Source organism: Mesoplodon bidens (genome assembly GCF_964165515.1).
Source record: "Mesoplodon bidens genome assembly, chromosome: 19".
In the NCBI taxonomy this organism is placed as follows: Eukaryota; Metazoa; Chordata; class Mammalia; order Artiodactyla; family Ziphiidae; genus Mesoplodon; species Mesoplodon bidens.
This window is the reverse complement of record NC_138179.1, coordinates 30147888-30164525: the sequence shown is the minus strand read 5'-3', so window position 1 is coordinate 30164525 and position 16638 is coordinate 30147888. Positions and strand designations below refer to the sequence as shown.

General features: G+C 46.4%; 1 protein-coding gene across 1 annotated transcript in view; it reads left to right on the top strand.

Annotated features, from left to right (window-relative positions):
• The first annotated feature begins 331 nt into the window (after positions 1-331).
• USP22 (ubiquitin specific peptidase 22) overlaps positions 332-16638 on the top strand; it is a 36143-nt gene continuing 19836 nt past the window's right edge. Inside the window, exon 1 of the mRNA XM_081219067.1 lies at positions 332-671. Within this exon, the coding sequence (XP_081075193.1) occupies positions 534-671 (138 nt within the window). The 5' untranslated portion in view covers positions 332-533. The remainder of the gene's footprint in view (positions 672-16638) is intronic.

The following is a 16638-nucleotide window of genomic DNA, read 5'->3' as shown; positions in this document are numbered from 1 at the left end:
CCTGATCGAGCGCGCGAGTCCGTGGTTCCCTGCTTCCCATCGTGAAGACCAGATTCCACGCGCGGGCGGCCTGACCGGATTCACCGGACTGCGACCTGGTGGGGCCCAGCGACCGCCGCCCCCCAACCCCGCCAGCTCCGCCCCTGCGGCAGCGCCCGCCGGCGCAAACAGGTCCAGTCCCGCCTCGCCTCCTCGGAGGGCGGGACGTCACGCGGCCGCAGCCGACCAATGGCGGGGGCTAAGGGGCGGGGCCTCGCTAGCCCCACCCATCGCCCGCCCAAGCCCATGGGGAAGGGGGCGGTGGGCGAGCCGCTGGAGGCTGGCGCATGCGCCGTGCGCCCCGGCGGCGATGACGTAGCCCTCTTGTGGCCTCGGCTACCCGCGAGCACAGCGCGGGCGGCGCCCACCACCCCGGTTGCGCGGCTCCGCTTTGTCCCGGGCCTGTCTCTTGGCCCTGCTGCCCGCAGCCCCGCGTCGCGCTGGCGTCGTCCTCGTCTCCGCCGGCGCCCCGGCGCGAGCCGGACGGCGAGGCCATGGACGCGGAGCTGGTGGTGACGCCTCCGGGCTGTGCGCACCTGGGCAGCTTCAAGGTGGACAACTGGAAGCAGAACCTGCGCGCTATTTACCAGTGCTTCGTGTGGAGCGGCTCGGCGGAGGCCCGCAAGCGCAAGGTGCACCCCCTGCTGCGCGGCCCTGCGTTGGGGGGGAACTCGCGCTTCGCTGTCCCCTCCCCCACCTCCTGCACGCCGGGCGGGGGCGGGGTGGGCGCGGCTGTGCGTGCGGGGGGCGGTCTCTCCCGGGGCTGCTGGGTAGGAGGGGGAGGGTCCCCGACGCTGTAGCGCAGGGCGTGTCTTAGGGACCCTCCGGGCGGGGTGGGGCTGGGGACTGAGGCGCTGAGAGGGAGAGGACGCAGCTGCCGAGGACGCGGCCTGTGCCGTCCACGCTGTGCAAAGCCTCCGCTGCCCTGGCTGGTGCCTGAGGGTTGCTGGGTCGGAGGCGCGTGGTCACCGGGAAGCGGATACAGCCGCCGAGCGCCCAGAGTTCGCAGGGACGCCCGCCCCGCCCTCTGAGTGCGGGGCGCCCCCGGGCCCAGGGTCCGCAGGGACACGCTCCACCCATTTCAGCGCGGGGCACCCCCGGGCCCAGGGTCCGCAGGGACGTTCCGGGACGCGCCAGCTCCCCGCAGGTGTGCACGGGCGCAGGTGCAGAGCGCCGCGAGTCCTAGAAACCAGCCGGCTCTGCCGCTTAGAGTCGCGTGTTTCCCGGCACGACGGGCATTGGAGGTGTCCCCTTTGGCTGCGCAGGAGCGGGTTTAAAGGAAGGACTGTCTACAGGCAGGTGGGACTGGGGCGCCTCCCTGAGGTACTGAGGGAACGGTACACAGTGTCCTGTTTTTCGGGCGTAGGTACCGTCTAAGCGATTAGGTTTATTAGTGACTTGGAAATCAGAAAATGACATTTCTTTATCTTACCTGAAGAAACTTTTTACCGTGTAACGCGATTTTGCAGTTCGCAGCCTGAGGGCAGGCGCTGTGTTAGGCAGTGTCCACCTTGAGTAGCATTTTTTATGCGAAAACTAACATCAGCTGAGCATGTAGAGAATGTTAAGCACCAGTTTTCTCTATTTTTATCAGTATTGGTGTTGGTAAGCACTGCCTGTTAGAATGAACTAAAATCGGAGATGAAACAGATTTATGCGAGGATGGGAGTGAGATTCTTGCTGGTGGAATTGTGTGCCCTTAAAATGAAATCGCCTGGTTGATACTGTTTTTCAGGTGATAATCGTGTTACTGCTGCACATTGTTTGTTGGTCAATATGCATGTGACGCATCTCCACATTGGGTTGAGGAGGGAGCCCCTGCCCTTTTACTTTTTCCCTCCTTGTCACCCCCCACCCCTGTAATTTTTAACTTGAGTCAAGTTTAACCCATCATTAACTTTGCCGAATTTCCTGAGGAAAGGATCACTTTTTCTTTTTCTTTTTTGCTCATATGTGGCTTGGATTAATCTTTAAATGTCAGTTGCTTAGTTTGAAATCTGTTGAACCACGTCTGTATTACTTACTAGTAAGAACTTGAGCTATAGACAGACAAGAAGTGGTGTGAGAACCTGTTTCAGAACTCGGGTCTGTCATGCTGCAGTGCTTTATGGTCGTATCCCAGCAGTGAACCCTTATGTCCTCCATCTGTCATTCCCTGAACGTGCATTTCTACAACCCTGGTGGCCCAGCCAAAGAGGATTTGGTTTGAGGAATGGTGAACAGTGAGTAATGCACGTTTGGCAGTTTGCAGAGGTTTCTCAGCAGGTGTGCAGGCTTAGTAGTTTGGTTTTAACACCAGGAAGTTGTCTATAAAAATATTTCAACCTAAGTTAAACTTCTTTGAGGTTGCTCAAAGAAGCTGCAGTGAGGTCTCAGCTACAGTGAAATTACAGGGGTTAAAACTCTGTCTCCTCTAAGTAGAGGTGGTTTATGATTTTTATATCCAAACTTTGATTTTTCTTTTGGTGGACAGAGAAGAGCGTGATCAGATTTGATAATTTTCTGAATGGAAAAATGTTCCCCGATTGAGAACTCAAGAGCTACTGGATGTCTCTGGCATGTGTCTTACCACTTGAGGGTTTGTGTGTGAAAATGAAAACGGGAAATGAAGACATCAGGAATTTTCAGTTCTTCTGGTTTTTATAACTTAACCCAGCCTGTGTTCTATTTTGAATATAAAGACACCTTGAGGGGCAGGTAATGTTGTTTTATTTTTTATTTTATTTTATTTTTTTGCTGACAAAGCAAGAGACTTTATTGGGAAGGGTTGCCCGGGGGTAATGTTGTTTTAAATAATCCCTTCTGTCTTCTGAACGGTTTCTGTGATTCTAAAATTTTTCAGCAGCTTGTCCTCAAAAATACGGAGCACTTGTATCTGTGGTAAATATTTTTACCAAAGTACGTCACCACAAAGTGGAGAAGCGTTGGCACTTCTGGACCATTACTGATTTTGGTTTAATTTGGACAGTAATCTGGAGGACAGGAAACCATCTTGAAGCTTTCTTAGCACAAAATTTGGGGACTAAGGCAACCCTTTGGGTAGAAAATCTATGAGAGGTTTTTTGTTTGAGAAAAGGGGCTGGAGAGAAGGGACTGTTTCTAGATGCTCTCAGGCACAGAAGTCAGACCTTGCCTGCTCCAGCATTTTTTCTGTTTCTGCATTTGTGGGCTTAATGCTACTATTTAAAGAACCATGGACCGGGCACCCTTTGGAAGAAAGTGGACTGATTCCATATTTTTTTAGATCTCCCATTTTCTCTTCAGTCCAGAGTCAACTAACTCTTTTTTTCTTTTTTATTAAAGTGTAGTTGATTTACAACGCTGTGCCAATCTCTGCTGTACAGCAAAGTGACTCAGTTTTACACATATAGACTTTCTTTTTTTAAACATTTTTTTCCATTATGGTTTATCCCAGGAGACTGGATATAGTTCCCTGTGCTCTACAGTAGGACCTTGTTGTTTATCCATTCCTAAATGTAACAGTTTGCATCTACCGACCCCAAACTCCCAGTCCATCCCTCTCCCTCCCCCGCTCGGTAACCACAAGTCTGTTCTCTATGTCTGTGAGTCTATTTCTGTTTTGTATATAGGTTCATTTGTGCCATATTTTAGATTCCACATATAAGTGGTTTTATATGGTGTTTTTCTTTTTCGGACTTCACTTAGTATGATAATCTCTAGGTCATCCATGTTGCTGCAAATGATATTTCGTTCTTTTTTGTGGCTGAGTAGTATTCCATTGTATATACGTACCGCATTTTCTTTATCAGTTCATCCACTGATGAACATTTAGGTTGTTTCCATGCCTTGGCTATTGTGAATAGTGCTGCTGCTATAAACATACGGGTGCATGTATCTTTTTTTTTTTTTAACATCTTTATTGGAGTATAATTGCTTTACAATGGTGTGTTAATTTCTGCTTTATAACAGAGTGAATCAGTTATTCATATACATATGTTCCCATATCTCTTCCCTCTTGTGTCTCCCTCCCTCCCACCCTCCCTATCCCACCCCTCTAGGTGGTCACAAGGCACAGAGCTGATCTCCCTGTGCTATGCGGCTGCTTCCCACTAGCTATCTATTTTACGTTTGGTAGTGTATATATGTCCATGCCACTCTCTCACTTTGTCTCAGCTTACCCTTCCCCCTCCCCATATCCTCAAGTCCATTCTCTAGTAGATCTGTCTCTTTATTCCCGTCTTACCCCTAGGTTCTTCATGACCTTTTTTTTTTTTTTTTTTTGCCTTAGATTCCATATATATGTGTTAGCATATGGTATTTGTTTTTCTCTTTCTGACTTACTTCACTCTGTATGACAGACTCTAGGTCCATCCACCTCACTACAAATAACTCAATTTCGTTTCTTTTTATGGCTGAGTAATATTCCATTGTGTATATGTGCCACATCTTCTTTATCCATTCATCTGTTGATGGACACTTAGGTTGCTTCCATGTCCTGGCTATTGTAAATAGAGCTACAATGAACATTTTGGTACGTGACTTTTTTTTTTTTTTTTTTTTTTTTTTTTTGGCAGTACGCGGGGCTCTCACTGTTGTGGCCTCTCCCGTCGTGGAGCACAGGCTCCGGACGCGCGGGCTCAGCAGCCATGGCTCACAGGCCCAGCTGCTCCGCGGCATGTGGGATCTTCCCAGACCCCGGCACGAACCTGTGTCCCCTGCATCGGCAGGCGGACTCTCAACCACTGCACCACCAGGGAAGCCCACTTGGCTCTTTTTGAATTATGGTTTTCTCAGGGTATATGCCCAGTACTGGGATTGCTGGGTCGTATGGTAATTCTATTTTTAGTTTTTTTAAGGAACCTCCATACTGTTCTCCATAGTGGCTGTATCAATTTACATTCCCACCAACAGTGCAAGAGTGTTCCCTTTTCTCCACACCCTCTCCAGCATTTATTGTTTCTAGATTTTTTGATGATGGCCATTCTGACCGGTGTGAGATGATATCTCATTGTAGTTTTGATTTGCATTTCTCTAATGATTAATGATGTTGAGCATTCTTTCCATGTGTTTGTTGGCAATCTGTGTATCTTCTTTGGAGAAATGTCTATTTAGGTCTTCTGCCCATGTTTGGATTTGGGTTGTTTGTTTTTTTGACATTGAGCTGCATGAGCTGCTTGTAAATTTTGGAGATTAATCCTTTGTCAGTTGCTTCATTTGCAAATATTTTCTCCCATTCTGAGGGTTGTCTTCTGGTCTTGTTTATGGTTTCCTTTGCTATGCAAAAGCTTTGAAGTTTCATTAGGTCCCATTTGTTTATTTTTGTTTTTATTTCTATTTCTCTAGGAGGTGGGTCAAAAAGGATCTTGCTGTGATTTCTGTCATAGAGTGTTCAGCCTATGTTTTCCTCTAAGAGTTTGATAGTGTCTGGCCTTACATTTAGGTCTTTAATCCATTTTGAGCTTATTTTTGTGTATGGTGTTAGGGAGTGTTCTAATTTCATACTTTTACATGTCCCTGTCCAGTTTTCCCATCACCACTTACTGAAGAGGCTGTCTTTTCTCCGCTGTATATTCTTGCCTCTTTTATCGAAGATAAGGTGACCGTATGTGCGTGGGTTTATCTCTGGGCTTTCTATCCTGTTCCATTGATCTATATTTCTGTTTTTGTGCCAGTACCATAGTGTCTTGATTACTGTAGCTTTGTAGTATAGTCTGAAGTCAGGGAGCCTGATTACTCCAGCTCCATTTTTCGTTCTCAAGATTGCTTTGACTATTCGGGGTCTTTTGTGTTTCCATACAAATTTTGAAATTTTTTGTTCTAGTTCTGTGAAAAATGCCAGTGGTAGCTTGATAGGGATTGCATTGAATCTGTAGATTGCTTTGGGTAGTAGAGTCATTTTCACAATGTTGATTCTTCCAATCCAAGAACATGGTATATCTCTCCATCTATTTGTATCATCTTTAATTTCTTTCATCAGTGTCTTATAATTTTCTGCATACAGGTCTTTTGTCTCCTTAGGTAGGTTTATTCCTAGATATTTTATTCTTTTTGTTGCAGTGGTAAATGGGAGTGTTTTCTTTCTTTCTTTTTTTTTTTTTTTTGCGGTACGCGAGCCTCTCACTGTTGTGGCCTCTCCCGTTGCGGAGCACAGGCTCCGGACGCGCAGGCTCAGCGGTCATGGCTCACGGGCCTAGCCGCTCCGCGGCATGTGGGATCTTCCTAGACCGGGGCACGAACCCGCGTCCCCTGCATCGGCAGGCGGACTCTCAACCACTGTGCCACCAGGGAGGCCCGATGGGAGTGTTTTCTTAATTTCACTTTCAGATTTTTCATCATTAGTGTATAGGAATGCAAGAGATTTCTGTGCATTAATTTTGTATCCTGCTACTTTACCAAATTCATTGATTAGCTCTAGTAGTTTTCTGGTAGCATCTTTAGGATTCTTTATGTATAGTATCTTTTTATTTTTTATTTTTATTTATTTATTTATTTATTTGCGGTACGCGGGCCTCTCACTGTTGTGGCCTCTCCCGTTGCGGAGCACAGGCTCTGGACGTGCAGGCTCAGCGGCCATGGCTCACGGGCCCAGCCGCTCCGCGGCATGTGGGATCTTCCCAGACCGGGGCATGAACCCGTGTCCCCTGCATCGGCAGGCGGACTCTCAACCACTGCGCCACCAGGGAAGCCCCTGTATCTTTTTTTTTTTTTTTTTTTTTTGCGGTACGCGGGCCTCTCACTGTTGCGGCCTCTCCCGTTGCGGAGCACAGGCTCCGGACGCGCGGGCTCAGCGGCCATGGCTCACGGGCCCAGCCGCTCCGCAGCATGTGGGATCTTCCCGGACCGGGGCACGAACCCGTGTCCCCTGCATCGGCAGGCGGACTCTCAACCACTGCGCCACCAGGGAAGCCCTGTATCTTTTTAAATTATAGTTTTGTCCGGGTATAGCCCAGGAGTGGGATTGCTAGATGGTATGGTAATTGTATTTTTAATTTTCTAAGGAACCATCGTACTGTTTTCCATAGCGGCTGCACCAACTTACATTCCCATCAGCAGTGTAAGAGGATTCCCTGTGCTCCACATCCTTTCCAGCATTTACTTGTTTTTTATTCATTTGGCTGCACTGGATCTTAGTTGTGGCACGTGAAGTCTTAGTTGCGGTATGTGGGATCTAGTTCCCTGACCAGGGATCGAACTCGGCCCCCTGCACTGGGAGCGTGGAGTCTTATACACTGTGCCACCAGGGAAGTCCTCAGCATTTATTATTTGTAGAGGTTTTTAAAAAAATATTTATTTAATTTATTTTTTTGGCTGTGTCGGGTCTTCATTGCGGCACGCGGGCTTCTCTCTCTAGTTGAGTTGTGGCGGGGGCTCCAGGGTATGTAGGCTCTGTAGTTTGCAGCCCACAGGCTCTCTCGTTGAGGAGCGTGAGCTCAGTAGTTGTGGCACGGGCTTAGTTGTCCCACGGCACGTGGGATCTTAGTTCCCTGACCAGGGATCGAACCCGCGTCCCCTGCATGGATTCTTTACCACTGGACCACCAGGGAGTCCCCTTGTAGAGTTTTAAATGATGGCCGTTCTGACTGGTTTGAGGTGGTACATCACTGTAGTTTTGATTTGTGTTTCTCTAACAATTAGTGATTTTGAGCGTCTTTTCACGTGCCTCCTGGCCATCTGTATGTCTTCTTTGGCGAGACGTCTATTAAGGTCTTCTGCCCAGCTTTTGATTTGGTTGGTTGTTTTTTTGTTGTTGAGTCAGAGCCAACTAACTCTTAACCCCAGGTTTCTGTCTTGAGGAATTGAAATCATAATTTTTAAAGGCCATTTAAATAGTAGGTATCAAATAGCAAGATACTAAATACCTGCCTTAAAAGTTACAGTATTTGTAGATGTCCAATGGCAGTTCCTACACATAAGATAATTGTAGCCTAAACATACGTGAAGGAATGTGTAAATAATTCTAGATGCTGAAGATGTTGATTTTACTGAGAAAGATTAAAATTCGTGAATCCACATAGTTTTAAAAAGTAATTGCAGGGGCTTCCCTGGTGGCGCAGTGGTTGAGAGTCCGCCTGCCGATGCAGGGGACACGGGTTCGTGCCCCGGTCCGGGAAGATCCCACATGCCGCGGAGCGGCTGGGCCCGTGAGCCATGGCCGCTGGGCCTGTGCGTCCGGAGCCTGTGCTCCGCAACGGGAGAGGCCACAACAGTGAGAGGCCCACATACCGCAAAAAAAAAAAAAAGTAATTGCAGAAGTAATATGAATATGTTCTCAGTGTTTAAAAAGAGAACAGTTCAGGACTTCCTTGGTGGTCCAGTGGTTAAGACTCCACACTGCCAGCGCAGGGGGCACGTGTTCCATTCCTGGTTGGGGAAGATCCTGCATGCCGTGTGGTATGGCCAAAAAAAAAAAAAAAAACAGAGAACACTTCAAAGCCAAAGCCGTATACAGCAAAGTTACACATTTTTGTTTTTGTAAATATACATGCTGTGTATACTGTTTCCTTTTTTCATTTGTTCCTAATGCATACAGATATCACTCTGTTGAACTGTGCAATTAATATTCCATTGGATGGAAATGGCATTGTGTATTTTGCTCTCCCCCCACCCCCCAGGCTTTCAGTTTGGAGGATTTACTAAGAATTTGTAAAACTTAAGCCTGGTAATCAGTTTTAAGAAGGAATAATCTTGGGCAAGACCCTTTTAACTGCATGAGTTTTGGTTTGCTGAGGGATTGAAATGTGACTTGTTTACTTGATATAAACCTGAGATGCATTTAAAAAGTGCAGTTTTATGTAAGGGAAACAGAGTAGAGAAATTTTTAAAAAGTGTAAAATGTAAAAGTCTAAGATAACATACTTTCATAGAGTACAAGTGGAATGCCCTAACTTCCATTTCGTATCTTTACAAAGGGACAGTATAGCTTGTCAGCCTATGAACACTTGCCTAAGAGGAGGGAAGCTTTTGTAGTCAGTATTTCATTTTATTTTCAATTTATTTTACTGAAGTCTAGTTGATTTACAATGTGTTAATTTCTGCTGTGGAACAAAGTTACATTCACACATATATACATTCTTCATATTTTTTTCATTCTGGTTTATCACAGGATATTGAATATATTTCCCTGTGATACACAGTAGGACCTTTTTTATCCATCCTATATATGCTAGCTTGGATCTGCTAATCCCAAACTCCCACTTCATCCCTCCCTCCCCCTTGGCAACCACAAGTCTGCTCTCTATGTCTGTGAGTCTGTATTGTCGGTAAGTTCATTGTGTTGTCTTTTAGATTCCATATATAAATGATATCATATATTTGTCTTTCTGTTTCTGGGTAGTCAGTATTTTAGAAGCATGGTTCAAGCCTTTGGTTGCGGTGTGGAAAGGGAGGTTATTTCAGGTGGAAAATGGTCTTACTTATCTTGAGTCAGTGTTACTTTACTATATGTGTTTTTTTTTAAGTAATTTATTTAGTTTGGCTGTGTTGGGTCTTCGTTGCTGTGCGCGGGCTTTCTCTAGTTGTGGTGAGCGGGGGCTACTCTTCATTGCAGTGCACGAGCTTCTCATTGCGGTGGCTTCTCTTGTTGCAGAGCACGGGCTCCTAGGCACACGGGCTTCAGTGGTTGTTGCCCGCAGGCTCTCGAGCGCAGGTTCAGTAGTTGTGGGACACGGGCTTAGCTGTTCTGTGGCATGTGGGATCTTCCCGGACCAGGGATCGAACCTGTGTCCCCTGCATTGGCAGGCAGATTCCTAACCACTGCACCACCAGGGAAGTCCTTACTATGTGTTTTAGAAGATTTATTCTAGGGTTCTTACTGGTCATCTCTTTTTGTCAGTGTTCCTTCAGTTCTAGAGTCTGAGATCTGTCTCCTGAGATCTGAATGAATCCCTTGTGTTCGAACTTTTTAGTAGAAATGATCTTTGGAGAGTAACAGTTCAGCTGTCACTGGCTTAGAAAAAATACCTGAAGTGACAGGACACAGCGTCTGGTAGGTGGTAGACCGAGAGCTGTGAAAAGTCCAGTGTTACTGGCTCCACCAGTGACTAAATTAGTATTTTTTGACTCTGCCAGGCACTTACGTGATGGTGATGAGAATGCTGCAGAGAGCTGTCTCCTGTCCGTCATTTTTTTTTTTGGTTCATTTTTTAGATATGTCCATTTTTCAAAGTAAACTCTTTTCCTTTTCAAAACTTCTTGCTTTGCAGAATTGACCCTTGCTTTATTTATTGATGAATTGGATCTTCTCAGTCATCACAACAAAGCTTTGCAGCATTCATACTAAGCAGGGGACAGGCCATTCCAAGTAAAAGATCTAAAATGAAAACAGTTTTTCTTTTGAGGTAATTGTAGATTGACCAGCTGTTGTGAAAAATAGCAGAGAACCGGGCTTCCCTGTTGGTGCAGTGGTTGAGAATCTGCCTGCCAATGCAGGGGGCATGGCTTTGAGCCCTGGTCTGGGAAGATCCCCCGTGCCGCGGAGCAGCTAAGCCTGTGTGCCACAACTACTGAGCCTGCGCGTCTGGAGCTCGTGCTCCGCAACAAGAGAGGCCGCGACAGTGAGAGGCCCACACACCGCGACGAAGAGTGGCCCCCGGGCTTCCCTGGTGGCGCAGTGGTTGAGAGCCTGCCTGCCGATGCAGGGGACCGGGAGGATCCCACGTGCCGCGGAGCGGCTGGGCCCGTGAGCCATGGCCTGAGCCTGCGCGTCCGGAGCCTTTGCTCCGCAATGGGAGAGGCCGCGACAGTGAGAGGCCCGCGTACCTCAAAAAAAAAAAAAAAAAAAAAAAAGAGTGGCCCCCGCTCGCTGCAACTAAAGAAAGCCCTCGCACAGAAACGAAGACCCAACACAGCCAAAAATAAATAAATAAATAAATATTTTAAAAATATATATATATAGCAGAGAAACTTTATCTGGTTTCTCCTGATGGTAACATCTAGCGAAACTAATACACTGTTACAACCACGAGTCAGTATCGATACAATCAGCCCATTTATTCCTATTTCCCCAGTTTTTACTTGTGCACATCTGTGTATTTAGTTCTATGCAAATTAATAACAGAGTAGTTTTAGAGTTACAGAAAAGTTGATCAAAAATAACACAGAGGGACTTCCCTGGTGGCGCAGTGGATAAGTTTCTGCGCTCCCAATGCAGGGAGCCTGGGTTTGATCCCTGGTCAGGGAACTAGATCCCACATGTATGCTGCAACTGAGAGTTCGCATGCCGCAACTAAGCAGCCTGCTGCCACAACTAAAACCTCACGCAACCCAAAAAAAAAAAAATAAATACAGAGAGGTCCTGTATCAACCCCCCATCTCCTCAATTGTTAACTTTTTACATTTCTCTGGTACGTTTTTTCACAGCTAATGGCCAAGCTTGATACATTATTATTAACTAAGGTCATACTTTATTCAGATTTGATTAGTTTTTCCCTGATCCATCCCAGAACCCCCTCTGGGATCCCACCTGAGGTTTGGTCTGAGTCTCTTCAGGCTCCTGTGTGTGTGTGACAGTTTCTCAGACTTGCCTTGTTTTTGATGCCCTTAGGGGTTTTGAGGAGTGTTTGAGGAGTATTGCTCAGGTATTTTGTAGGACGTCCCTCGATTTGGGTTTGTCTGATGTTTCCCTCATGGTTCACGGCTGTGGTTCCAGGTTTGAAGAGGAAGCCCAAGCCTTTATTTATTAAGGTCTGCACTTGGTGCGGCAGGTGCAGGTGAGCAGCGTCTGCCACCGCGAGCTTCACAGAACACCACACCCTCGACCCCGCGCTTCACCCGCTCAGTTCTCTCCCAGCCTTTCGTCCCTGGGTGGGGTCCCCTCGTGGTTGTACCGATGTGTCTCGGTCGCCTCACCCCTGGTCCGCACGTGGCATCTGCTGAAGAGCTTGCGGCTTTGCCGGGTCTGGATTTGCTGGTTGCAGGCTTGGGGCATGAATTCATCTTTCGTTCTATTTCCTGCAAATTGGCAGCCGATTCAGAGGCTGCATCAGACCTGAGTTGAGCGCTCGGGCGATATCTGAAGCAGTGCTGTGTCTTTCCTGAAGGTCCTGCTGCCTTGAGTGCCCAGACCTGAGGAGGCAGGTGTCAAGCACATGTTGAGAAGCTGAGGTTTCCAGAGACTGAGGTGACCTGCCTCACAGATGCCTGGCCTGATCTTAACCCGGCAGCACCTGTAGAGGAGGGTGTGGCCGTCACTTTCATCACCTGTTAGCAGTTCTGGGGAGGACAGCGGGAGCAGGAGGTTAAATGAGGTTCTAGGATAATCTGATGGCTTCTTGTGGGCACTTGTGATGGACAGTTGGGAGGTGATTGGGGCAGGGTTGGGGTTGCTTCTGCCAGGTATGTGCCCTTCGACCTTGGACGGCTCCATGTCTCTTGGGCTCACCTGTTTTTCATTTATGATTATCCTACTTTGTATTTACATAGCATTTTGCGTTTTGTAAAGCATCTCACGTAATTTTGTTTTGGAACTCACGGTGCACTTTAGGTGGCCTTGGCAGTTAAGTCTCCTGCCCTGTACAAGGTCACTGATTAAATGCCAGTTCTGGGCCTTGAAATTAGGTCAGTCTGACTCTGAAGTGCATGCTCCAGCTAAAATTATTTGGGCATGTTTTCCAGTGAGACCGAGTAATTCTCCAGTCTCAGCTGACACCAGCTGGGCGTCACACAAATCTGACTGTCTGACTCGTCGACCTGGGGTTGGCGGCCAATCCTGTAGGTTGAGGGCTCAGCCCCACAGGATGCGCCCACTTCAGACACCAGTCGCAAGGCTGTGCTCCCCTCCTTGGGCTCACAAGGCTCAGGGAAACATTTACATATGTTTACCCATTTTTTATAAAAGTTATTGTGAAGAATACAGGTGAGCAGCTAGATGAAGAGATCCGTAGGCTGAGGTCTGGGGGGTGCTGAGCAAAGGAGCTTCTGTCCCAGTGAAGTTAGGGTGCATCACCCCCCAGCACAGTGATGCATTCACCTACCGAGAAGCTCTCTGAACCATCATTTAGGGTTTTTATGGAGGCTTCATTATATAGTCACGATTAATGGTGGTGCAGTGGTTAAGAATTCGCCTGCCAATGCAGGAGACACGGGTTCAAGCCCTGGTCCGGGAAGATCCCACGTGCCGCAGAGCAACTAAGCCCATGCGCCACAACTACTGAGCCTGCGCTCTAGAGCCCGTGAGCCACGAGTACTGAGCCCGTGTGCTGCAACTACTGAAACCTGCATGCCTAGGGCCCGTGCTCCGCAACAAGAGAAGCCACCGCAATGAGAAGCCCGCGCACCGCAGTGAAGAGTAGCCCACGCTCGCCGCAACTAGAGAAAGTCCACGCACAGCAGTGAAGACCCAATGCAGCCAAAGTAAATAAATGTATTTATTTTAAAAATAGGCAGTGATTAAATCATTACACAGGTGTGATTGATTAAATCATAGGTTGTTGATGGAGGTTGGGGGATGGAGCTAACGTCAGAAATGAAAAGATAATGTGAAAAAGAAATTCATATTAGTTTATAGGTAGAGCAATTTTGTATTGGTAACAAAGAAGTAGCAGTGTGATTGCTTTATGGTAGCTGAGTGTAATCACATCAGTACAGTAGCTTGTACAGTAATGATTGAATAATTGTAAAATGTCTGTGGTACACAGCATCGCAGTCATGTTCATAATACAGTATTGGAAACACTGTTAAATTAAAAAGTTACCCGTGATGATAGACTGATACACAGTATCTCCGATTGCGAGGAGAGGGGGAGCAAGGGGCGCATACTGTATGGTAGTTCTTTGAAAGCAAAGTTAAAACAGTAAGAAATGAATACTTTATTTAATATTAAACATCCCTTACCTTATGCCTATGTGAGGATAGGCTGTCCACAAGTCTTGCATATAATGTTCTACACGCATATATTTTGTATATTTATTGAAAATCCACATATAAGTGGACCCATGCAGTTCAAGCTTGTGTTGTTCAAGGGTCAGCTGTACATTTATATGGATTCATAAGTTTTTCCTTTTGGGGATGTTAAGTTTGGTGAAGGCCGTCTTGGCCAGAGTTCTCTTTTGCAAAACATAACCTTTTCCCGTTTAATTAACAGAAGTAGTCTCTGGGGTGATACTTTGAAAATATCCAACACCCCAGTATACATACATACCTGCATATGTATACACATGTGAATACTTTGATGTATTTTTTTTCTTTATTGAGGTGAAATTCACACAAAAATTAACCACTTTAAACTCCCAGTGAGTTCCCAGCATTGTACGATCACCAACTGCCTTTGTTAAGCTTCAAACCGTGTCACCTGCTATCCACGCTCCCTCCAGCCCCCGGCAACCTCTGATCTCTGTTCTCTCTCTAGTTTTGCCTATTCTGGACATTTCATATAAACGGAATCACACAACACAGTATGTGACTTTTGGTGTCTGACTTTTCTCACTTAGCATGTTGTGAAGGTTCATCCACATTGTAGCATGAATTAGTACTTTGTTTTTTTTTTATGGCTGGGTAGTACTCCGTTGTGTGGATACACCATATTTTGTGTATCCATTGATCCATTAATGGAGATTTGGGCTGTTTCCACCTTTTAACTATTGTCAATGACCTAGTATTTTTTCACCCCCATTTTTTTTTGCCTGAATCAGTTGTTACTATGATGATTATAAAATGAAGGGTTTGTAGTCTTGTCTTTTCTACTACGGTAGGTGGAATCCTCCTATGAAGAAGACTGCGCAGCGTCTGCGTACAGTGTCAGTTTCAGAGTGGACTTGGGGGATTCTTTTTTTGTACAGTGTATATAACCCATTCTTTCTGTTACTCATTTTTGTGCTCAGATAGGGCCAGAATTGCCCAGCGGGAATTCCCAAGCTGTCTCCCCTCCCTCCTCATGCCCGTCATGCTGGAGTCACTGGCTTGTGGGAGCTGCCGTTCACGGAAGCACCAGCTAAGCCAAGCGTTTCTGCCTGGGGCAGGTGGCGCGTCTTTGGTGTTTATGGAAAATAGGTTTAGTGCTTGGGACTGCCTGTCAGTGGAGCCCTAGTTATAAAATCTGATTCACGGCCTTAAAATGAGTCCTGAGCATGGGCTTTATTGATGTGAAAAAGGTTTAGTCAAATTGTATGTGTGTGTTTAACCTGGGGCTTTCTTTTCCAGGGCCTGTTTCAGGATGTGACCAGTTTCTTTGTTTCTGGTTGTAGGCCATCTGCCTCTGTTTAATTTCTGTAGTTCTTTTTTTGTGCAGCTAAAATTTTTGAAGCCTTTATTCTTTTGTGAAGTTCTGCAAGAGAACAGGTGATACAGATTTACATTTAAAATTCAGGGCTTAATTTTGATCTGTTAAAGCTTTTGTGTGTTTTAAGGGGAAAAAAATGATGTGTTAAAATCATATACTAAGCCTGATACGTCTGTATTTTCAGGGTAATGCTAGTCTTGAATTCTTTCTCGAATTATATAAACAGAATTGGATTTCTTGTTAAGTTCATAGAGGAATTTTAATAAAATTATGATCACACATTTAATATATCCTGAGTGATAAAAATAAGGAATATCTCTTAATCTTTTCCTTACATCTGTAGCTGTAGTGAGCAGTAAACAGATTCCAGGAATCTGTTCCTAACAGTATTTATATAAAGAAAAATTTCAAGGGTACTGGGAAGCATTATTTATTACACATCAAGTAACTATTATGTAATTTAGAAATTTCCTTGTGTTAAAAAATAAGTAAATAAAAATGTCCTGTGTTACTGAGGACGAGTTAGTTAATTCCTTAGATTGATCGTTGGAAGAGTAAATAGGTGATACAACTACTGTTTCTAGCATTTTAGACAAGTCTTTCCAGTGAACCTCGCACTCCTGTGGAATTGTCCCAGAGCAGGGGTTCCTGCTGGGAGGGGGCAGGCGCCCCCTGAGACCCAGGGTGGAGACCAGGGATGTCGCTGGACATCCTGCCATCCATGGGAACACTGTGCGCCACCGGAGCAGACACACGGGTCCCCTCTGCTGAGGCCTGCGTTGGGGCTTGACCATACAGGGTTTGCAGAGGTAACCTCTTCCTGGTGTCAAAAAAAGGTAAGTAACTAGCCATTGAGAGCGACTCTTTTTTTTATTATTATTATTATGTATTTAATTAATTAATTTTTGGCTGTGTTGGGTCTTTGTTGCTGCGCGTGGGCTTTCTCTGGTTGCGGCAAGCAGGGGCTACTCTTCGTTTTGGTGTGCGGGCTTATCATTGCAGTGGCTTCTCTGGTTGCGGAGCACGGGCTCTAGGCATGTGGGCTTCAGTAGTTGTAGCATGTGGGCTCAGTAGTTGTGGCTCGTGGGCTCTAGAGCGCAGGCTCAGTAGTTGTGGCGCACCGACTTAGCTATTCCGCGGCATGGGGGATCTTCCCGGACCAGGGCTCGAACCCGTGTCCTTTGCATTGGCAGGTGGATTCTTAACTACTGCACCACCAGGGGAGTCCCGAGAGCAACTCTTAGTCAAGAAGAAATACGGTGGTAATGATCAGAGTTGCATTTGGGTCCAGAGATAAAGTGTATGTGGAGGTGAAAGATCAGCCTGGGCGTGAGGTTTTCCTGAGGCTGTGCTTCCAGGACAGGGCCTGTTGGCCTGTGGCTGCCCTTGAGGATTTGTGTTTCTCAAGCTGAATCCCTGGCGTC